Source organism: Mirounga angustirostris, unplaced genomic scaffold (genome assembly GCF_029215605.1).
Source record: "Mirounga angustirostris isolate CCGP_5_RB_7025 unplaced genomic scaffold, mMirAng1.0.hap1 SCAF_7, whole genome shotgun sequence".
NCBI lineage: Eukaryota > Metazoa > Chordata > Mammalia > Carnivora > Phocidae > Mirounga > Mirounga angustirostris.
Window position 1 is genome coordinate 89,607,844 of NW_026991715.1, and position 24,621 is coordinate 89,632,464.

The following is a 24,621-nucleotide window of genomic DNA, read 5'->3' on the forward strand; positions in this document are numbered from 1 at the left end:
TGTTTACTTAATGTCTATTCAAGTACCCATCATCCTCACCACCCCAGGGACACTTCACTTCACAATCTTGTCATCTCTGCCCGGAACTACCAAAACAGCCACATCACAGACCTCCCTGGCCACAGCCTCTCACCTTCTACAGTCCCAAAACTCAAAGATTCCTAAAAATTCTGATCTGACCATGTAACTTACCTACCACCTTTTCTGGCTAACAGCACTGTGTTCCCCCGACCCCATATTAAACTATACCACATAACTAAAGGTCATTCACTCAACATGTTAGATTTAACGTATGTTTTTACATGCGCTGTCTTCTTGTTAACATTTTCATTTTTAACTTCTTCACCGTCAGTGTAGGGCTGAAGAGTGTGGATTCTGAAGCCTGAATGCTAGAGTTTGAAACCTTCCTCTACTTACTGGCACTGGCACCTACGGCAAGTAATTTAACTTTTATATGCCTCACTTTCCTCATCTGTAAGATAAGGATAATGACACCTAACTAATACTATTACCACAAGGACTTAAAGCAGAAAACAAACTGAACAGGGCCTGGCAAACAACAAATGATAACGATTATTATTAAGGTTCACTCCTCAAAATCACTTGGAAAAAACCAATCCATGACTTCCAAATTTTGATCCCCAGCAGTTATGCTTCCTCTTAGTCTGTTCCCATAGCATACCATGCACAGTTCTGCCACAACAGGCAATGAATAACATTTTGACTGCTTGTATCTGTGTCCAATTCCCCCACAAAAACATGTATTCCTTGAAGGCAGAGGCACCCCGCCAGCCCAGGGTTGAGGCATAGGAAGAGTAGAATCCCAGAGCTTCAGCAGGATCAGACTTGTGGTAGTCCCTACAACTCCACCTTCTCCCCCAGCCTCTGTGGTGGCCAGCTCTACACAGGCAAAGATGTTGGTCAAGTGGTCCCTGACCATCCAAGACTACAAGACTCAAGAGCCAAGCTCCTATATTGTTAATACTAATAACCCATATCCACACAGAAACCACATGGCCAAAGGTAAGTGAGGACCCACTGAAATGACATGAGGCAAATGGAACCTTTGTGAAACTTGTTCCCTATGGACATGATTCTCATTCCCCATCCAGGAAGTTTCACCTGCTTAGAATTTTCTTTGAATCTTCACCTTATGAGAAAGTTTTACCTGCTTAGAATCTCCACCTCACCATACAAAATCTATATACTTCAATGTCCAAATATCTTTGAATAATAAGAGATACCTATACTGCCTTTCAAAGGACAGCTAAAGGAAGAAGATAATTATCATTGATCGGATACCAACTATGTGCTCTGCCGGTTGTTTTTATTACCTCACTGAATTCTCAGTACAACCTTTACTCATTATATAATAAGAGAAAACTGAGGCTCATAGCTGACTCAACTCCTTCTAACCCAAATGTCCCCACTCCTTCACTGCTAGGCCAGCTTAAAAAAAATCTCTTTTGATTCAGAATATTTATGCTTTGACTTTCACTATTTTATTTTGCTCTATAACTTCTCTGGAACTTCCTTGGAACAAACGCAACTCTATTAGAGATTCTGATTCTTGTCTAGCAAACCACAGGGTTTAGGCTATAAAACAGTTCCAAAGCTCCAGTATTTGATAAGATGCTGAGAAAACAGAACTGGTAAGACAAAAACCTCCCTCAAGGAAATTCCTGTTACATAAAGGCTAGGCTCAAAAATAATGAATTATGTGGATCAACTTTCCTGTAAAATCCTGTAGCTGCCCGAGAGCAGAACACAGCTGCTAACAGAACATAAGTGAATTCTAACACATAACAGAATAGATACTTGGGCAACAGAGGTCTGTGTTGGCCTGAGAAACAAAAATATAAAGTTACCTTTTTTATATGTCCCATCCACGCCTTTGCCCATCTTATCCTTGCTGCTCACATCCCCCTCCATATAGGGAAAGACTCGGGCCTGATGTGTCCACAGATAGTCATTAGACCCAAAGAAGAGTACAGGGAACTCGCCCACATCATGTCTCATCTTATCGATATTGGAAGGTACCGCTCGAGGATGGCAGATCTCAGCTGGCCACCACCTGGGAAAGGTGAAAACAAGGAAGGAAACCTTTAGAATACTGCAAGACACTAGGAAAATGACCTACCTTTTAGGACAGAAATAAGGAATAGCAATGTCTATCTACATGAAAGTCCAGCCTAGTCCATTTTTACAATCTAACTAGAGAAAAAATAAGTAGAATGTGCTGAAAACCTGAAAATGGCCATTCTCACAGATGTGCTCACATATATACTTTTTAGACTCAGTTATTTTACTTTAAGGAATGTATAAAGGAAATAATAATTTAACAGTAAATAATAATCATCTCAGAAGATATAAACAAAGCTTCGACTATAATGTTCACTGAAGTATTATCTGTAAGAATGAAAACCTGGAAACAATCGAAATGCCCAACATTTAGGGAATGATAAAGTACCTATAGTATATGATACAATGAAATATAATTTGGCCTTTAAAAAGGAAAAGTTTCAATAATTGTGAGGGGCATAGAACAAGGATACCAAGAAATGCCTCCAAAAATAAAAAGCATGTAAGTTAATGCTTTACATCCACTTTAGGAAGACAACTGGCTTTAGCTATTTCAGCTGGAAACCCCTACTCCTAGAAAAACTGTGCATGTACACTAAGGAACATTGATAAAATGCTCATAGTCCAAAGAGGAGAATGGATAAACGAACTGCACTGTTTTGTTAAGACTATATCAAGAAGAAATGTAGAACAGCAAAGTATGAACTAGAGCACTGCACTAACTACTATTAAATCTCAGGAGTGTAACAGTAAATGAAAAAAGCAAGTTGCAGGAAAATATAGCAACAATTTCTTTATGAAACGGTCTAAAACATGCAGAACAAAACATTATACATGTGGTAAACCATTACAGCAAGGCAAAGGAATAAAAAACAGAAAATGTAGTATAGTGCTTACCTCTAGGGGTGGGAAGAAAGTGGATTCAGAAAGGGTCATGGACGGAGCCTCAAAAGTACTAGCAATGTGCTATTTTCTTTATTTTATTTTATTATTTTTTTAAAGATTTTATTTATTTATTTGACAGAGAGAGAGACAGCGAGAGAGGGAACACACGCAGGGGGAGTGGGAGTGGGAGAGGGAGAAGCAGGCTTCCTGCCGAGCAGGGAGCCCGATGCGGGGCTCGATCCCAGGACCCTGGGATCATGACCTGAGCAGAAGTCAGACGCTTAACGATTGAGCCACCCAGGCGCCCCTGTGCTATTTTCTTTAAATGGGAGGTACATACACAGATATTCCTTTCTGATTCTTTTAAATCATGCATGTTATGATATTCTTTTGTATGTTCCATGTTCAATAAAAATAATTTTAAAAAGGAAAAGACACAAAACTGAGTATAAAATATAAGGCCAATTATTTTGAGGGTACATGCATTGGTGTGTCTCCAAGAAAATATACCAAACTGTTAGCAGTGTATCTTCCTTGTTTGTTATGGATTTTATTTTCATTAATGAATTTTCTACAGGGAATATGTATTATCCCTATAATCACAAAACATAAAAATTAGTTTTCTTTTATAATGGAAAATTAATGGGGAGAAGGGTGGACCTTGCTTAATCAGAGAACCTATTAAAAAGGAAGGAAGGAAGGAAGGAAGGAAGGAAGGAAGGAAGGAAAGAAAGAAAAGAAAAAGAGTTAAGCACTGTATCTGAAATCCCAAGAAACAAATGATGGGATGTTAAAAGAAGTCAGTGCCAATTTCCTTCATGCTCACTCACCTGTATCGTCCAACTTTTACCCAGACAATTTCCCTGTAATGTGGCTTTTTGCCTGCCTTACAATCATTGCAATACCAGTTTCCTTCAGGGATATCAATGTTCAGGCATTCACGATGAAAAGCAGCAGGGCAAGAATCACAGCACAGAAGGCTGCCTCCTGTGGGAATCAAAAAATCTGGCACTCAGAATCTCAAGACTGCATATAATAACCCAGCTGAAACAGCTTTTGCTCCTAACCAATTATCTATCTCCCAGCAAACGGCTTAGTAATTTAATTAGTTATTCAGAAAGACTTTTCTACAAGAGCACTTACTTCCTCTCCAATATTCCTGTGAACCACAACCTTGACAGTTTGTTACATTCACAGCAAATAAACATGAGGTCCTATTGGCAAAATTAGGTTAGGGCAGTGAGGTCAGAAGTCAACCTCTCAAAGTATGTGCATATACACATTTCTTTCTCTTCACTAAAAGACAATACGCTAAATTTTCCACAACAAACAGTAAATAATCACATCTATTTGAAGACTAAACAAGTGAATAAATGGCACAGTAATGTTTGACACGTAAGTAGTCTCCATATGGTCAGTTCCTTTCCCCTTTTTAAATTACTAACTCTTTATTCTTTTTTATGTTTGGCACTCTCACACTTATGGGCTCTTTTCAGAATAACATTTATAAACATTAACCTAACATATAAATTAAAAGAACACTGTTACATTAAGGTATAATTATCAAAATGTTAAAATAAGAGATTAAAGTTATGTTTCTTTGTAATACAAAAATAAGATCTAGCAGTAACAATGATTGCAAAATATTTTAAGATATCTACAACTGAAATATCTGTGATTTTCACTGGTGACAAAAATCATAGGTACTAATGTGGTTTGTTGCCTAAACTTAAATAAATGTTCTCCCCTTCTCCACTGAGGTTTTCAGACACCAGGATAATTACATATATTGCAATGACAATGAATTTTCACTTCCTAAAGATTTTCAGAGTAATTCAATTTATGTATCTGAGGCTGAAATCCTCAGTTTCAGACTATGAAAAATTTCAGATAAAGAGGATTCATATTTAAGGAATATAATAAATACCCTATTATCTTTTTTAAATTTTATTTTATTATGTTATGTTAATCACCGTCATCATTAGTTTTTGATGTAGTGTTCCGTGATTCATTGTTTGCGTATAACACCCAGTGCTCCATTCAAAACGTGCCCTCTTTAATACCCATCACCAGGCTAACCCATCCCCCCACCCTCCTCCCCTCTAGAACCCTCAGTTTGTTTCTCAGAGTCCATAGTCTCTCATGGCTCATCTCTCCCTCCGATTTCCCCCCCTTCATTTTTCCCTTCCTACTATCGTCTTTTTTTTTTTTTTTAAACATAATGTATTATTTGTTTCAGAGGTACAGGTCTGTGATTCATCAATCTTACACAATTCACAGAGCTCACCATAGCACATACCCTCCCCAATGTCTATCACCCAGCTACCCCATCCCTCCCACCCCCCACCACTCCAGCAACCTTCAGTTTGTTTCCTGAGATTAAGAATTCCTCATATCAGTGAGATCATATGATACATGTCTTTCTCTGATTGACTTATTTCACTTAGCATAATACCCTCTAGTTGCATCCATGTCGTTGCAAATGGCAAGATTTCTGGAAAACAGTATGAAGGTTCCTCAAAAAGTTGAAAATAGAGCTACCCTACGACCCAGCAATTGCACTAATGGGTATTTACCCCAAAGATACAAATGTAGTGATCCAAAGGGGTACGTGCACCCCAATGTTTATAGCAATGTCCACAATAGCTGAACTATGGAAAGAGCCAAGATGTCCATCAACAGATGAATGGATAAAGAAGATTTGGTGTGTATATATACAATGGAATATTATGCAGCCATCAAAAATACCCTATTATCTTATGCCAGAAATGAGCATGTTTCAAACACGCTAGACTCAAGCATGTAAGTCCAAATCTCATCCTGAAGTTAGTGGGGGATAAAGCCTTAGCAAAGTATATGTCCACATCATCTGAGTTTTACTGTGCCCCTTTGCCTCATAATATCCTATAAAAAACTTAGATTTTGTGACACCATCCTATCCATGCTGACTTTTTCCTTTTCTCAATCATCATTGAGCAGCAGGCTCTTAAAATAAGCTCTGGGGTGTTAAGCTCTGGGGTGTTTATTTTCTTGGGGCCAGGACTGTGTGCTTAAGACCCAACTCCTTTTCAATTAGAGAAGCTCTCCTTTTATCTCTGTTGTATATTGAGGCTTGATTCAGTGATATTTCATTTGGAAAAAAGTCTGTTGCTACAACAAGTTTGAAGAATTTGTTTACTCAATACATATAGCCTTTACTCTCTGCTCTGAAACTCATATTTAGCTATTCTTGTGCATTTTGTAGGATGAGTCGAACAATCTTAGCATGGGACATAAGAGTGATATAGAGTCACATAATTTACCTGCCCCAATAATATACCTTCTAGAACATTTCCTATTTATGCTTAGTTATCTGCTAAGTCACAATCTGATTAACCGTATAAGTTTGCCAACTACATGGACTTTGTAGAAAAACCTTCCTTTTAGTAAGCTGGCTTTTGTAACACACTAGAAATATTTCAGGTACAACAAGGCCTTTGCACTAGGCCTTAAAAGGAGGTTATATAGCATGAAAAGAAATCTGCATATAAGAATACCCACTGAAGAAAGGCTAAGGACAGAGCTGAGGGGATATAGTGGCAAACAGTTTTGCGGGGAAGGACATAATGCGATATGAGCTGAGAGAGAATATGAGAAAAGAAATCAATAGGATTAATCTGGGTAGATGGATGGGAGGTAGGCAGGAGAGTTTATCTGATGGCAGTAAGGGAGATGTATAGGAGAAAGGACATTAAGACAGAAGAGGGAAAACTACATGAACCATCAAAAGAAAGCAAAAGAGAAAAAAGTGACATTTCTGTGGAAGAGGTAAGAGAAAATAAATTTTAAGCACATTGCTGAATTCCAGGAACTTGTTCCTTTCAATTTAGCAGGTTACCATATTATTATCCTAATACTCTGAATGATCACCTTCAGCTTTCTCCCTACACGGGCAAAAATGTCCTAAGGCTCTATTCTGTCTCTGTTGTCTAATAGCAGGATAATCTTAGATAATGGGACCAACAATTCTCAGGCGTTCTGGACTCAGGATAACTTTATACTCTTGAAAAATGATGGAGATTCCCAAAGAAGTTTTGTTTATGTAGGCTAAAAATATTAAATTTACTAAACTGGAACCAAAACTAAGAAATTTTTAAAATATTTATTAATTCACTTAAAAATAATAAATCTATTAAATCTAATAAAATAATAAATCTAGTAAATATTTAGAGCATCCAGTTAAGCATCTGACTGGATTTCAGCTCAGGTCATAAAAATTAATAATAAATCTAATAAAATATTTATTAATTCACTTAAAAATAACAATAAACCTATTATGTTAATATAAATAACTATTTTCTAAAATAAAAAATTGTTAGTGAGCTAACAAGTTTTACATTTTTGCAAATATTTTATTTTTAAAAAGATTTATTTACTTGGGCGGGGGGGGGGGGGGGAAGCGTGACACAGCAGGGGGAGGGGACAGGGAGAGAGAATCCCAAGCGGACTCCCCGCCAAGCGGGGAGCTCAACACAAGGGCTCAATCTCATGAACCCTAAATCATGACCTGAGCTGAAACCAAGAATCGGACACTCAACCAACTGCACCACCCAGATGCCACTCAACTACATGAGTGCTTTAACTTAAGTTAACCTTCAGTATGCAACAGAACCACTTTAGTGTATTTCTATTTTATTATAACAGAATATTAAAACAATGTTCACCTGAGGGTTGAGATTTAATAAAATTAATAAATGTTATTCAAGAACATTCTTATGTGAAACTTCCTTTTTTTTTTTTTTTTACTGAGACGTGTGGTAATACAGAATACAATGACTGATTCTACTTGTATGTTTTAGAGCCACTGCCTTGATCTGTATTAGGTGCCAGCAGTTTTACCCACCACTGGTTTTTGAACCATCAGTACAAATGTCAACAAACTATAAAAGGCATGTGTTATCTTATTATTGTTATGAAAAGAGTTATGGTTTCATGGAAGCCCCTAAAAGGGCCTCTGGGTCCTTACCCCTTCCCAAGGATCATGGATCACACTTTGGAGGGCTGCTGCTGCAGCTACTAAGTTTTCTACATGGCTCAGTTATCATTATGAGTATCCATTATTGAATTCAACAGCTTTTCAGTTAGGATGCTCCATGTCAGGAATGCTATGGGCACCCTCACTCTAAACCATCTCATTCATTTCATCCCACTCTGGAATTAGAAATGGTCTAATGCTGGGGCGCCTGGGTGGCTCAGTCAGTTAAGCATCTGACTGGATTTTGGCTCAGGTCATAATCTCAGGGTTATGAGATCAAGCCCCTCATCAGGCTCCATGCTGGGCATGGAGCCTCCATAAAATTCTCTCTCTCTCTCCTTAAAAAAATAAAAAGAAAGGTCTAATGCTGAAACTGTTTCATCGTCCCATCTCCAAGAAATGTAGAAAACTTTTGGAGCTTACACTTCAGCCTCCCAGAAACCTGTTTTTAGTCTAAGACTAGAATTATAGAAAGTTATATTTAAATGCTATTGAATACCAAAACTCTTATCTCTAATTTTCTTCTAAACAAAAGAAGGGTGGTACGATAAAGAGGCAGTAGTACTTACCACAAGACTGTGTTATAAGAAGCAGGTATTAGAAGAACAAAGAAAAATGTCCACTTTGTGAATTAAAACATCTCTACACCAAAGGTTCCCTTTCTATCCACAGAACTGCACTTAACATTCTTTTTATTTATTCTATATTAGCAGCATAGTTTGAGGATACAAACCATGTCTTGGTGTAAAACTCTAGTCAGTAAGTATAACTTTTCCTTAAATTGTCATGTTACATAAATCTTCTAAGAACACACACTCCAAACTGACCATTTTCAATCACATAAAGCAGTCAAAAAAACTTCTTTTTTGGCTTTAGCACTATTTAGTATATCCAAATTTCTCAAAAGGGATGGTCATTCAATTACACATTTTGACTTTTCAAATGAGTCCCTCTGAGGGCACCTGGGTGGCTCAGCTGGTTAAGCATCTGACTCTTAATTTCAGCTCAGATCATGCTCTCAGGGTCATGAGACTGAGCCCCATGTTGGGCTCAAGCTGGGTGTGGAGCTTGCTTAAGCATCTCCCTCTCCTCCACTCGCACACATGCTCTCTCTCAAATAAATAAACAAATATCAGTCCCTCAAAATGTTCATAACCAGCCAAGTTTTCGTGAAATTGCATTACCAATAAGTATTCAAAAACAGAAAAGTGAGACAAATTGTTCCCCCCCAAATTACTAATCAACAAAATTTCGTCAATTTGAAAAGTAATGAAGAAACTAGGTAAGAGAACTGGTGCCACCCTTAACATCAAAAAATAGTGAGGCAACGTCCACAACAGTCTTAGAAAAAGAACATGGAGCTTGAAAGTTTTATAGCAAACCAACACAGGCTTATGGTATAGAGGCAAGTGATGAATAGCCTCAAGCAGAGGATTATAGCACCTGTGGGTGCTTCCTGGAAGTTAAGCCCACCACAGGAAAAATTAAAATAAGGAAATGAGAACTATAAAAGCACCACAGTAAATAGACTAGTGATGATTACTAAATCATCCACCTACAGTAACTAGCAAAAATGAGGCTGTGAAAAATGGAAAGACAAAGTATATAAGCAGCACAACATTGACTATTCTAAAGGAGATGTTTTAAGTTGAAGGAAAAAAAGATACAAAATTTATTTTTCCTCCACTTTAGAAGAACTTCTAGGAATTAATATCCCTAACAGTGAGGAAACATTTTACAGACATTCATAAATTCCTTCACTTTCCCTTTGTTTCGTCCCTTTAAATTCATGAATAAATGATTTAACAAAAAAGATACACAATTGTACGATATAATACCATCTTCTAGAACTGTTTCTATCTAGGTATCTACCCCTGCTATCTGGGTATGTGCACAAATGTCTTAAGTAGTATCACTTAAAATTAAGCAATGGTTTTTTCTGATGGTGGGACTTGGGACAATTTAGATTATTTATTTATTTGTTTGTTTATTTCCTCCCACCCTCCCTCCGATTTAGATTGATTGATTTCCTCCCTCCAGTTTATCTTTCCTTCCCCCCGCCCAGCTTTATTGAGATATAACTGATCTATAACATTGTGTAAGGTTAAAGTGTACAACAGAAATACTAGATATATGTATATACTGTGAAATGATTGCTGAAATAAGTTTAGGTAACACATCCAACACCTAACACAGTTACAATTTTTTTTCTTTTTGGTGGGGTAGTGAGAATTTTTAAGATCTACTCTCTTTAGCAGCTTGCAAATATACAATACAGTATTGTTAACTACAGTTACCATGCTGTACATTAAGTCCCCCAAACTTACTCATCTTCTAACTGGAGATCATATTCTCCCATTTTCCAAGGGTGATTTTATTTCCTTTGCCATGTCTTTTTCTTTATTGTTTCATTTGTTTATCATTTATTTTTTTAAACATCTATTTATTTATTTAATAGAGTGTGTGTGTACACATGCATGCATGCGAGAAGTAGGGAAGAGGGGAATGGGCAGAGGGAGAGAGAAGCTCAAGCAGACTCTGTGATAAGCGCTGAGCCCAAGGCAGGGCTCGATCCCACTACCCTAAGATCACGACCTGAGCCAAAACCAATAGTCAGATGCTCAACCGACTGTGCCACCCAGATGCCCTTCATTTGTTCATCATTTTAATAAAAATAAAGTCATTATTCAAAATAATAAAATAAAACCTCTCCCTATTGGGGGAAAAAAACAAGTTTAAACGTTTGCTATGTTATCATTAATTCAAGACATTACTTCCTAATATTTCTCTAGTAACGATGTGAGAAAATAATTTTTGTTGCAATTAGAATATTGTATTAATCTCTTTTTAGACTATTCATATATTAAGCAGTCCTGTCTTACCTTCTGAGCATACAAAACACCAGCTAACATTAACGTGCTCATGATTTCGGCAGCCCCGCCTAGGTGTAAAGTGATTAGGGCAGATGATACTATTAGATGCAAGAATCTTGGACCCAGCAGCCAGGCAAAAGTCATTGGCATGGTACGCCACAGGGCAGCGGACACAGCGCATCAGACGACCTAAAATTACAAGAAGCAGGAAAACCAGTAGTAAAAGAAAAACAAAGAAAACATAAAAGCAACATGAGTTTTGAAATCTCTTTGTCAGCACTGAGAAAATGTCACTAACAGAAGGAAGCACTACTAGGACAAGGGATCACAAAACACACAATTCCCTATGAAAAGCTCAGATGGGAGCTATGTGATAAGCTGCCATAAAGGAGTCAGATCCCACAACTGTTAAGTGAGCCTGCCTCACCAAGGAAAGCCCTATTCAATCCACTGCCCTGACTTCTAGGAAACCTGGCATCAGCCTCAAACTAAATAGGTGGGATGTGCACAATCAGAATAAAAAGGCAGCTAGGAGAAAGACTAATGCTTGCTTTCATTGCCTGGTACTGAGTGATTCTTAAAGCCTGAATTTTTAGGTGAATGAAACTTTTCACCCCGTCCAGGTAAAATATGTCCTCTAATATACATCACCTACTAAAAACCATTACCCAAACCACCTAAATGCAATCTACAATAGCAACTGAAAAGGGGAAGGTAAGCTGATGGTTCAACTGTAATTTTGATCAAGCAAGTGAAATTACTGTACTTAAGACTGATGAGATCTATAGGCTCAGGAAATCATATTACAAAAGGTACTGCCAGTCTAATTAGAAGAAAAGGCGAAACACTGGTAAATGTTTCCTGCTCAATCCCTTATGGGAGGAGTAGGGACTCCCTGGGCATACTTTTGGAAACCTCAGCTCTCAACCTAACTATAAAGCAGGAAAGAGGTTGTCAGGATAAAAGTTTCCAGTTTAAAAAACAAATCAACACAAAACAAAAACCTCAATTCTGCCCTAAATTCATACCTGAATAATATCCTATCTAACAACCACAGAGATAAAGGGTTCACAGGAAAAGAATGCATTTTGGTCTAATGGAGTAGGGAGGGGAAGACCTACAGCACAACACTTTCTCAAACAAAGTATCACGTGAAATCCAAATATTTGAAGCCACCACATAACAACAGGGCTCCACAGAACACAGTGTGGCGACTGTTGGACTAGTCCATTATTTCTTCTCTCTCTCATAAAATGCTGGTACTCTGGCAAAACCTAGAGGCCATGAAGAGACATGCCACATCACATCTGGAAATACACACTACCAGTGACACCAAGGTTCTATAATTAGACCAGATCATGTGAGAAACCCGTACCTTTAGATGCAGACACACTGGCTGGATTAGCAGCATGGCAGGTTATACAGATGTGGAGGGAGCACCGGAAGCCCTTGTTCTGCATGACAGTGGGTGGATACTTCTGGACACATTCTTCATGGTAAAACTTTCCACACAAGGGCAAAAGGCACCTTTTAACATCTTCTCCACTCTGCTTACAAACAAAACAGGTATGGATTCCTGGTAAACAAAAGGAAGGTAATAAATTAACACCAATTCAAGAAATCATCCAATGCTAAACCATTAGATGAAAAGTTTGTTAAGTACACAATTCTGTACCAAGTTCCAATATGGGGGGGGGGCGCCTCCGTACCACCAAGCAATTCTCCAACACCAGCTGGGTGTCTTACAATTCAACTCAATTCTGAAACTACATACATGGAGGTAACATCATATCCCACAGGTTAAGGACTGAATTCTACAAGACGGCCCTTGCCCCCAACTTCAGATGCCAGTCTCAAGTCCAGGTTGTCACCTATACTTCTGACTGGCTATAAATCAGAGGTTCCTACAACCTCCACTTCCTTGGGTTTAATTTGCTATAATGGCTCATAGAACTCAGAGAAACATTTTATTTACTGAATCACCAGTTTATCATGAAAAGATAATACTCATGAATAGCTACATGGAAGAGATGCATACATAGGGCAAGGTATGAGGAAAGGGTGTAGAGCTTCCATGCCCTCTGCAAGAGCACCACTTTATTCTAAATCTCCACATACCCACCAATACAGAAGCTTCCGAAACCCATCCTTTTGGGTTTTGATGGAGACTTCATTGCAAAGGCTGATTAAACCACTGGCCACTGGGGATTGACCTAACCTCCAGCCCCCTCCCCTCCCTAGAGATTAGGGGGATAGGAGTGAGAGTTCTAGCCCTCTAATCATAAGGTTGGTTCTACTGGCAATCAAGCCCCCATCCTCAGGTGTGTCTTTTATTAACATAATAAAACACACACAAAGCACATCTTTATCACTCTCACCACTTAGGAGAGGCCAAGATTTTGGGAGCTCTGTGCCACAAGCTAAAGACCAAAATATGTATGTTTTATTATAAATCACAATATCACAGTAAAGAACTTTGTAATAGACTGATCAGGCTGATAACATGAACCTACTGAACAATCTTAAGATCATTAAGTGAGAAACTCTTGATAATATATGCCTGCTGATGTGATGCAACAGAAAGTACACATTACCTACAAAGCATTCCTGCCAAAAGAAAACTGACCTGAAATTAATCCAGCCTCTAGATCTAACTACACGTTTCCAGGAAATATGGAAGATAGAGGAACAAGTTAAGGACACCTAAAAGATGCAATCAACCAAATATGTAATGCAGAAATTTTAGCAGGACAAATGTTAAGACCGTTGTCTTAACAAATAAACATTAAAAAACAGGATGAGGGTGTACTGTTGTAGATTAAAAGAAATTTAAGAGACATATCAAAAAATACAATAAAGGCAGTCTTATTTGGATCTTGATTAAAATACATAAGAAGACATCTTTGAGACATATGGGAAAATGTGAAAATGGGACTGGGCAGTAGGTGACACACAGAAGTTACTGTATAATTTTTCTACATATTAGATATATTTTTTTAAGTTGTGCTAGACCTTTTGAAATATATGGGTAAAGCACTGGGTATTATATAAGACTGATGAATCACAGACCTGTACCCCTGAAACAAATAAAAAATAAAAAGAAATATATGGGTAAACACAGGCAGAAAACTGGTAACTACTGAAGCTAAATGATGAATACATGGGGTTGTTTTATACTGTTCTACTTTTGTAAATGTCTGAAGATTTCTGTAATACAAAGTTTAAGAAAAGGGAAATTAAAAAAAAGAAAAAAAAGAAACTACCTCTCTCTGAGAAGCAATACAAAGTAAGGGAAAGAGCCCAAGCTTGAGAGACAGACCTGAACATGAATCTTGCCCCCGACACTTGCTGGAAACAGGAATTCATTAAAATAACCCACCACACCTATGAACAGTAAGATTACTCAGCTAATAATGATTTTAAGAAAAAATTTTAATTATGCATTTGGAAATAAGCAAACTATTTACTGCCTGATGCCAATATTAAACTGGAATAACCTAAATTATGGTGTGGTCACTCCACATTAGGAAAATAGGGTGAGCCACAAGAAAAAAGAAATGACTCCTTTATTCTTACTCTATTCATCTTGACTAAAATTAGGGTAAAATTTCCTACCCTCAAAAATAATAACTCTACCTCACATCATATATACAAATCAATTCAAAATAGACCTTAGACATAAAGCTGTAACCAAAAACTGTAAAATTTTTGTTAGAAAACAAAGAAAAGCTTTGTGACATTGGGTTATACAAGATTTCTTCAATATGATACCAAAGCAAAATCTCTAAAGAGAACAAACTGATAAACAACATCATTACAACTAAAAAACTGCTCTTCAAAAGACTCAATTAAGAAAATGAAAAACCAACCCACAGTTTGGTAGAATAATTTTACAAGTATGTATCTGATAAATAACTTGTATCCAGAATATATATAATGAACGCTTAAAATGCAACAGTAAGAAAATAAACAACCAAATTAAAAAAAAAAAAAGATTTGAACAGATACTTCATCAAGGAACACGGCAAAAAAGCACATTAAAAAGATGCACAACATCATCTGTCATTAGGAAAATGCACATTAAAACCACAATGAGATACCACTACACATCTGTCCAAATGACTAAAATTAAAAAGACTGACAATACCAAGTGTTGATGAAGATGTGGAAGAACTGAAACTCTCATACATTACTGATGAGAATGTAAAATGTGTACAAACACTTTGGAAGTTTCTTAAAAAGTTAAACATATAGGGCGCCTGGGTGGCTCAGTTGGTTAAGCGACTGCCTTCGGCTCAGGTCATGATCCTGGAGTCCCTGGATCGAGTCCCCCATCGGGCTCCCTGCTCGGCGGGGAGTCTGCTTCTCCCTCTGACCCTCCCCCCTCTCTCATGTGCTTGCTCTCTCTCAAATAAAAAAATAAAAAAAATAAAAAAGTTAAACATATATCTACCATGCCATTCTGCCCTTAGGTATTTACAGAAATAAAAAGAAAATGTATCCATACAAAGACATGAATGTTCACAGCAGCTTTATTAATAATACCCCAACCTCAGAACAACCCAAATGTACATCAATAGATGAATGAATATGTATCACCAACTGTGATACATCCATACAATGGAATACTACCCAGCAATAAAAAGGAATGAACTCTCAATACCTACAACAATGTTGTTGAATCTCAAATTAACTATGCTGACGGATGGTTTCACAGGTGTATGTACACACACATATATATGTCAGAACTTATCAAACTATACTTTGTGCAGTACTGCACATCAACTATACCTCAATAAAGCTATTTTAAGAAAGAGAATGAACTACTGATACACACATTAACACAGATGAGTGTGAAAAACATTACGCTGAGCTAGACACAAAAACCTACATACATTTTGTTCCACTTATATGAAACTCTTAAAAAAGATAAATCTAATGTGTAGTTACAGAAAGCAGATCATTGTTTCCCTGAAATAGGATTGGGGAAGGGGGAAATGAGGGGCATAAGGATCAACTGGGACTAAGTACAAGGGAACTTTCCAGAGTGATGGAAATGTTCTGAATCTTCATTATGTTTGTGGTTTCATAGGTGTTTATAAATCAAAACCTATCAAAACATACATTAAAACTAGTGCATTTTATAGTAGGTAAATTATACTTCAGTAAGGTTAATTCTTTAAAAAATACCTTTGCCTTAACTTGTTCAGAGAATATCACATTATAATAAAGATAAGACTAGCAAAACTGGATTATCTGTACAAAAGGCAAGATCTTTCTAAGGTTAGGATAAGAGATATGCACATACCTAAAATTTTTTTTCCTAAATTTCATTTATAGGGCTGGATGGTACTATTTCCCATAATGATCAAAAGCCCACTGTGCAGGAGGCAAAATAACCGAACAATTTTGTCTTCCAGCTTTTATTCCCACATTGCTAAAAGTAGTGGCAGAAAGAGGAGATAACTCAATATGACACAGCCACTGATTTACAGACACAAGTTAATTGTCTCTTGCTCCCACAGGGGCTACCCTAAACCTACACTCTACCTTCAAGTTAGAAATCACCTTTCCCCCATCATTCTCATCGAACTAAGAAAAAACACTGGCTTCTTTATTCTGCCTCCCAACTCCAAGGTACATTCCTGTTTTATCTTTTCCTCTCTTCAAGATTATTCTCTCCTGTCACTTTGTAGCTATACTCCACTAATTATTCCCTCTCCTGTTGCAGGAATTTATTTCCCTATGTGGTTCTTAACATTCATCCTACAAACACTCAAGATGTTCTTCCTCTTGACTCTATAATATCCTCCCTTCAGCTACTGCCCTCTTTTTCCATGGATATCAAGCTTTCGTAAGACGTAGTGTATACTGCTAACCATTTGCCCTTCAACCAGGTTTAGTGTGGCACCCTCTGGCAAAAAGTCAAGTCTTTTCTCACTGCTAAATATAACAGCCTCTTATCACCCCAGAACATCCTTGGTCTCTTTGCCACATATGCCCCTGCTGATGACACCCCACTCTCCCTGGCTTCACAGACATTCTTTGACTAGCTCCTCCTCACCCTCCAGTGTTTTTTTTTAATGTGGGCACCCCCTGAGTACTTTTGTTGGTCCTTTTCTCCCTCTCCAGATGCTTTCTCCTTGGCAGGTTTATTCACACTTGCAGTTTTAATGACTTAGGAGTGTAACAGCTTTTAGCCCCCATTTTTTCTTACTACTTAAATGCTATAATATTCACATATAATGCTGAAGAAAGAACAATCTCCTTAGCATAGCTTGTGAGGTACTTTACAGGTGGTTACATCTGACCATTCTTAGTTTCTGAGCCAATCTATGTAACTCTCAAAATACATCTTTCCTTTTTTGGTAAACAGTTTTGTTCACCTATGATATACACACAGAAAAGTACAGCATCCTAAGTGTACAGTTCACAAATGATCAAAGAAAACACGTTTATGTAATCACCACTCAACTCAAGAAATATAAAACATCACCAGTAATCCAGAAACCCTCCTTGTCACTACCAATGCCTCTTTCCTAAAGTATCTTAAACTCTAAACACACTAACCTATGCCTCAATATTCTATACTTTCATTACTGGACCTTCTTGTTCTTCACCTCCCCACACCAATTTCCATGCCTCTTTTCAAGACAAATTCAGTTATCTTCCTCTGTGGAACTGGCTCATCTTTGTTCACTTATCACTACAAATCTATCTCTACTACAATCCTTCTGCATTATATTATACTATCCATTCATTATTCACTTGATATTCTTTTCTACAGGCAAAGATCACACAGCACCTATCTGCGTCTGTAGCAACTAGCCCAGTATTGCCACAAAAAGTGTCTGCAATAAACGTTGGGAATTTTTCCTGAAAAACTTAAAACTCAAACATCTTTGGAAGAAAACCCCATCTATATCTACTTCACCTGTGCGACATTCATTGCAGATAAATTTTCCTCTTGGCATCTCAGTTAATCCAAGGCACTCCAGGTGGAAAGCCCCACAGCACTGAGCCTCACATAACAGCAGCTCACCCAGTTTCTCACAGTTCTGTTAAGAGAAAGAAAACAGGTATGTCTATAGAGAAAAGATTTTTAAAGTCCCAAGCAGGCGGCCTTCATGAAGGCAAAGATTAAGCAGCAGCTTTCCAGAAAGAAGAAAGCTCACCATTTATTCAGCCAATATTTAATGATTAACTCCTCTACGCCAGGTTCCACAAAGTCCCTAGCTCTCATGATTCATATATTCTAAGGATTGAAAATACAAGTAAACAAACAGGAAAGATATCAGATAATGATAAGCATTAAGTAGAGAATTCAAACAGCTACTTAGTGATTGGGAATGGCCTCTCAGACGGAGTTCTGAACTCCAAGTCAGTCACATGATCTGACAGAAAGACCAGGAAGACAAATACAGAAAGTCCACAGATAGGAAAAACTATGTCATGTCTGAGAATCACAAGGAAAGTCAGTGGACTAAAATGAACAAAAGTCAGAAGTGGTAGAAGATGAGGTAAGAAAAAGGCACCAGCCTGATTGTGTGGCTTTACACCTTATGCTACAGTTTCAAATTTTATTCTAATTACAGAGGTGTGCCATTAGAGGGCTTTAACAAGGGAAGGCTAAAGTCAGATATTTAAAAACAGATTCCTCTGATTACTACATGGAAAATGAGTTCAAGAATGAGAAAGGTGAGAAGAGTAGCAAAGAGACAATCAAGAAGCCTACTGTAATAGTTCAAGCAAGAGATACTGGTTAGCTAGACTTGGGTTGTTAACAGTCTCAAAAGGGCCCTAATCAAGGTTTGAACAATGTTTGAGTTATATCTACAACCATCTCAGAGAGGTCACCTTTGAGATGATCTCATCTAAGACAGGGTGTCATTTATGATAGGGCGTTAGGAAATAAAGATCTGGCTCTGTTGCTTTCAAAACATAAGATTTATGAAAATTCTGCAAATTCCCAACATTTGTTACTTTCATTCCTCTAACATCCTGACGTTTCCCCAGAGTGATCAGCAGGAAAATACTAAAAATGGAAAAGAGTCTTATTGTGGAAGACAAGAAAGAGGGAAGGCGACTAGATAAGTCTAATATCTTCAAGAACCCAAAGAAACAACAGGTCTTGGCCACTAACATCAAACCTTAAATACACAAATGAGTAGGAGAGCTTTGGGAAAAAATGCCAGAGGCAGCCAGGGATAAAGAGCAGACAGACCCCAAAGTCTTAACCTATAGTGTAAATTAGTCTTACACTTTGGCTCTTCCATTATCCCCTATTCACAGATAAAAATTGACAAATGCCATAAATATTACCTACTTTCTTTTCTTTATTCACAGTGTCAATGATACCAGCTCTTATGTACAATAAACAAATTCGCCATCACTATTTAAACAGGAAAACTTCAATTACAGTATATATCAAAGAATGTTTTCAAGTTAAGCAAATGTTACAGACTAACCCTTTAACAGGGATGACCATGTAATTTCATCTTTCAAAATGGTAACCATGTGAGTGAAAGGACATGATATTAATAAATTAGGGGCGCCTGGGTGGCTCAGTTGGTTGAGCGACTGCCTTCGGCTCAGGTCATGATCCTGGAGTCCCGGGATCGAGTCCCACATCGGGCTCCCTGCTCAGCGGGGGGTCTGCTTCTCCCTCTGACCCTCTTCCCTCTCGTGCTCTCTGTCTCTCATTCTCTCTCTCAAATAAATAAAAATAAAAAATCTTTTAAAAAAAAAATTTAAAAAATTAATTAATTAATTAATTAATTAAACAAGGACAACAGATAAAGAGTGATCCAAACAATCCAGGACCACAAGGCAACTATCCCTTTAACCATTTTTTGTTGATAATCTTTGTGGCCATATAGTCTTTAAGGACTAACACTGTGTGTGGGTGCTGATCTGAATATGATCAACCTTCTTTATGTAATAGTAAAAATGAAAAAACAAAGAAACTGAGTTGAAATTCTATTGTTTATCATAACATATTCTGGGCTTGGGTTAACTTTTATTTTTTAGCCATTTCAATAAGAAAAAAGAAAAAAAAACTATCTTCAACTTTTTATAGGCCAGCTTTTAAGAATTTACAAAGGTAAATCAAGCCCATAAAAAAGAGAACATAACCAAAGCATCCATTTAATTGACTCTACTCCCAAGTCTGATAAAGGCTCTTTACAGAGAGGCAACACAACAGTGATTAGCTCTAAACTCAGACTGCTTGAGTTTGAATCCTGGCTTTGCTGTGTGACTATAAGCAAGTTATGTAATATCTCTATGCCTCAGTTTCCTCACCTATAAAAATGAGGACATGGTAGTCTACAGGATTGTTATGACTAAATGACTTAATATTTATAAGTTTTATTTTTATTTATTTTTAAAATTTATTTATTTTTCTGGAGGTGGGGAGGGAGAGAGAATCTTAAGCCTGATGTGGGCTCGATCTCACAACTCTGAGATCATGACCTGGGCCAAAATCAAGAGTCGGCTGCCTAACCCAGGCGCCCCTGGATTATTTATAAAGTGATGGAAACTCTTGACACACAGTAAACACTGTATAAATACTTATTAAATAAATATAAAAAGGCAGGTGGTAGATTCTCTAAAGTCACTACTTTAAAGGTAAAGAAATCTTAAAGTGAAAATTTCCCTTGCAGCGTTCCTTAGAAACCCAGAGATTCTCAAGCCATGAAATGTACAGGAAAATGATCTTTAAGCAATCACCAGATTCACCTTCTCCCATCTCAGACCCGCTTCATGGCATCTACTCATGGGTAACAAGGGCAAGTCATTGACCAACACTAAATATTTCTTCTCCTTTCTCTTTTTGTAAAAAGGGGTAAGACTTGGGGGCGCCTGGGTGGCTCAGTCGTTAAGCGTCTGCCTTCAGCTCAGGTCATGATACCAGGGTCCTGGGATCGAGCCCCACATCGGGCTCTCTGCTCGGCGGGAGGACTGCTTCTCCCTCTCCCACTCCCCCTGCTGTGTTCCCTCTCTCACTGTCTCTGTCAAATAAATAAATAGAATCTTTAAAAAAAAAGGGGGGGGGGTAAGACTTAAATCCTTAAAGGGAAATGACTCTACTGGAATCATCCAGGAAAATGTTTATTCTAACCATGACTGGGTTATCAAGAGATGGAGAGGGCTTCTCTTAAGAGACATGCAAGCAATCAAAATCCAAGTGGGCAACATCCTCTACCTGACAAACATTCTCCTTGAGTGCAGCTCCTCCGCCTCGTTCGCCCTGCAGCTTTTTAGATGCCGGCATCCCATGATCATTCTCTACACCCTCCTCAACAGTCTCCTTAGGGCTTGCAGCCGTTCTGTGTGTCATCAGTTCTCCCTTGCAGAGAAAAAATAATGTCCCACATCTGTATTATTGATGTCTCCTCCATCTGACCCCCTCCCTCTGGGCTGCTATTTGTCTAGCCATTAAGCACTTACAGATGTTCAGCCAATCACGCGGGCGGACTGCATGCAATGTTAGTTCTAACCCTGCTGTGATTGGGCGGGTAGTGGGCGCCTCATGCCCTGCCACTAACTGCTCTGAGGCTGTTCCACTGGAACTTTTTGAGCTGTTCCATTTTAAGGTTTCACTAAGGGAGAGAAAACATTCTTAAGTTTATTTGATTACTTATTTGTCCTTCCAAGATCAGTGTTTCCTAAATAATGCCCCCTTGGGCATTCTATTCAAATTATCCTGGAAAGAAACACTCTGTATCATTATGTATAAACTGACCTCACTTGTTCTAATTCTCTTTTAACCTGAGCTGAAAAGCCAGAGATAGCATCAATGACTGCACTGATGCTCTACAAGGAAATGGTTTTAAATCTACCTTTGTTTTTTGTTTCCTTAAAGCCAATGTTTACAAACATTAGTCTAAAATTAAGCAGTTGATGGTCTCAAGAAATAAGCAAATGAGTTTCCCTTCTAATTGTAGCAGTCTCAACTTTTAAAGGGCAATATCCAAGTTCATTCGGATCATACGGTTACTTGGTATTGTGCTTTGGTTTTAGAAAAAGCTTACTTCATGATGAAAGTTATAAAATTTATCAGACACCTAGAGCATAGGATCTGATCCTTTAAAAAGATCATACCCATAGTTGCCATATATGTCTTCTTACAGCTATTAATTAGCTTGTTTCAGTAGAACATTATTCTTAAGTAAACTCAAGGGAAAGAGGGGTGTGGCCTCTACTGTGAAAAGTAGATTTTCTTTGGAAGGTCAAAAGATGAGGAACTGAGTAATACCTCTGAGGTTGGAGTTTCTTTTGATGAGTCGTCATTTTTCATTTTTTTACAGTGCACCTTGGCTGTAGCATGCCTCTGTCGTTTTCGCTTCCTTGGTTTATCAAATATCTTGGTAGTGCCTATGACAGGAAAACATGCGTTACCTGCTGGCTATTCACTCACAAGTCCAGGAAATCCTACCTTCAACCAAAAGGACCTCACAGAATTATGGAATGTTAGAGTAAAAAACCAGTCTTAAAGTCCATTTAATTCCCCAACTTAGCAGATGAGGAAAAAGGGCACATTTACCCATGACTATGTAACTAGTTGGGGAAATAGCTACACATATATAAATTCTATCTCATACAGATTAAATGGTAAATGAATACAGTAGGTTAAAGCAGTTTCATTTTATATGACTGAAGTGAAAGACTTCATAGTTCCTCAAAGGACATTAATATCCTATAGATGGGGAGGAAATACATTTAGTAGTCAGGAAAAGATACTAAAACCTGACCTCCACAATTAAAGACAGTAAATTATATCACTATATGATTTAAGGATTAAGATAAAAAGCAGAAATACAAAAATCTGGCCTGGGGAAAGGGGAGACCTCCCCCAAAACATTTAATAGCTTAAAGGATATTCATGCAATAGTACTAAAATCTTGAACATCCAACAAAATGTATGATCTAACCTGGCATATTTACAAAATGAAATTCCAGTCTCTCCCTCATTGTCTATTATATATATTTCAACTTTTTGTTATAGAAATATCAAGAGGAATCTCAAATGATATTTCACAAAATATTCCAGGATAATTAGGCTAGGTATCAACACGAAGGCTAGACTTTGGAAAACTGGCTTAGTACTCTCTTTCTTGGGATTGCCTGATAGAGATGGAGAAGCTCTGCTATCAAAGCTGCCAATCACCTATGATTAAAAAATTAATATGATAGCAGAATAAAGGTTCAAAATTCTCAGAAGCTGAAACAGTTGATGAAATTGATAAAAGATAAAGTACAGGTTGTATTTTTATAAAAGCTGGACTACAAAAATATTAAGAGCTGACATTTTGAAAGGTTTTTTGTTTAAAACAAGCAAGCCAATCGGTGAATCTATGAAATTATATATGAACACAAGCTTAACATAAGCTAACATACTACTAGATTTACTTACTAGAAAACTTAATAATCATGGGTCATATTTAAAGATGTGCTCATTTAAGGGGTGCCTGGGTGGCTCAGTTTATTAATTGTCTGCCTTTGGCTCAGGTCATGATCCTGGGGTCCCAGCACTGACCACTGCATCAGGCTCCCCGCTCAGCGGGTAGTCTGCTTCACCCTCTTTTTTTTTTTTTTTTTTTTTTTTAAAGATTTTATTTATTTATTTGAGCCAGAGAGAATGAGAGAGAGAGAGCACATGAGAGGGGGGAGGGTCAGAGGGAGAAGCAGGCTCCCTGCCGAGCAGGGAGCCCGATGCGGTACTCGATCCTGGGACTCCAGGATCATGACCTGAGCCGAAGGCAGTCGCTTAACCAACTGAGCCACCCAGGCGCCCAGTCTGCTTCTCCCTCTTCCTCTGCCCCCTCCACCCCCTGTGCTCGCTCTCTCTCAAAAAAAACAAATAAAATCTTTTTTTTTTTTTTTTAAGTGCTCATCTGGGGCGCCTGGGTGGCTTAGTTGGTTTAGCGACAGCCTTCGGCTCAGGTCATGATCCCGGAGTCCTGGGGTCGAGCCCCACATCGGGCTTCCGGCTCAGCGGGGAGCCTGCTTCTCCCTCTGACCCTCTCCCCTCTCATGCTGTTTCTCTCTCGCTCACTCTCTGATAAATAAATAAATGAAATCTTTAAAAAAACAAAAAATTTAAAAAGTGCTTATTTGAGATCACATGTAGTGATGCCTGGGTGGCTCAGTCAGTTAAGTGTCTGCCTTCAGCTCAGGTCACGGTCCCAGGGTCCTGGGATGGAGCCATATGTCGGGCTCCCTGCTCAGCAGAGAGTCTGCTTCTCTCTTCCCCTCTGCCCCTCCCCCTGCTTGTGTACTTGCTCTCTCTCTCTCTCTCAAATGAATAAAATCTTTTTTTAAAAAAGATCACATGTAATATAACCTCCCCATGATATCCTTTGCTGGCAGACCACATCTGATGCCATGTGCTGAAATCTGGGCTAATGTCTCAGAAATGACACTAATCAATAAATAGCACTGGCAGATGAATGATCAAAGTGGTACAAAGAATAGGCCTGAAAAAATCTGGAGTGAATAACAAGATGATAGTGTGGCCATGAATTTGGTCAGTTCTGGATTTAGTCCCCCAACCCTGCCACCTCTTTCATCTTCATGTTTTTCTATAAAACAAGGATAATATGGATAATATCCTAAATCTCTGTAATGCTTTAGATGGATTAGAAGTTAACAGTCCTGGGGCGCCTGGGTGGCTCAGTCATTAAGCATCTGCCTTCGGCTCAGGTCATGATCCCAGGGTCCTACATCGGGCTCTCTGCTCAGCGGGAAGCCTGCTTCTCCCTC

At 38.2% G+C, this 24,621-nt stretch overlaps 1 protein-coding gene across 7 annotated transcripts in view; it reads right to left on the minus strand.

The window, feature by feature from the left end:
* NSD1 (nuclear receptor binding SET domain protein 1) overlaps positions 1-24,621 on the minus strand; it is a 146,428-nt gene that overhangs the window by 17,727 nt on the left and 104,080 nt on the right. For all 7 annotated transcript variants that reach the window (XM_064596501.1, XM_064596504.1, XM_064596505.1 and 4 more), the window contains 7 exons: positions 22,115-22,233; positions 21,062-21,205; positions 17,789-17,912; positions 12,230-12,430; positions 10,864-11,043; positions 3,798-3,954; positions 1,869-2,074 (listed from right to left, as the gene is read on the minus strand). In XM_064596501.1, the coding sequence (XP_064452571.1) occupies positions 1,869-2,074; positions 3,798-3,954; positions 10,864-11,043; positions 12,230-12,430; positions 17,789-17,912; positions 21,062-21,205; positions 22,115-22,233 (1,131 nt within the window). The remainder of the gene's footprint in view (positions 1-1,868; positions 2,075-3,797; positions 3,955-10,863; positions 11,044-12,229; positions 12,431-17,788; positions 17,913-21,061; positions 21,206-22,114; positions 22,234-24,621) is intronic.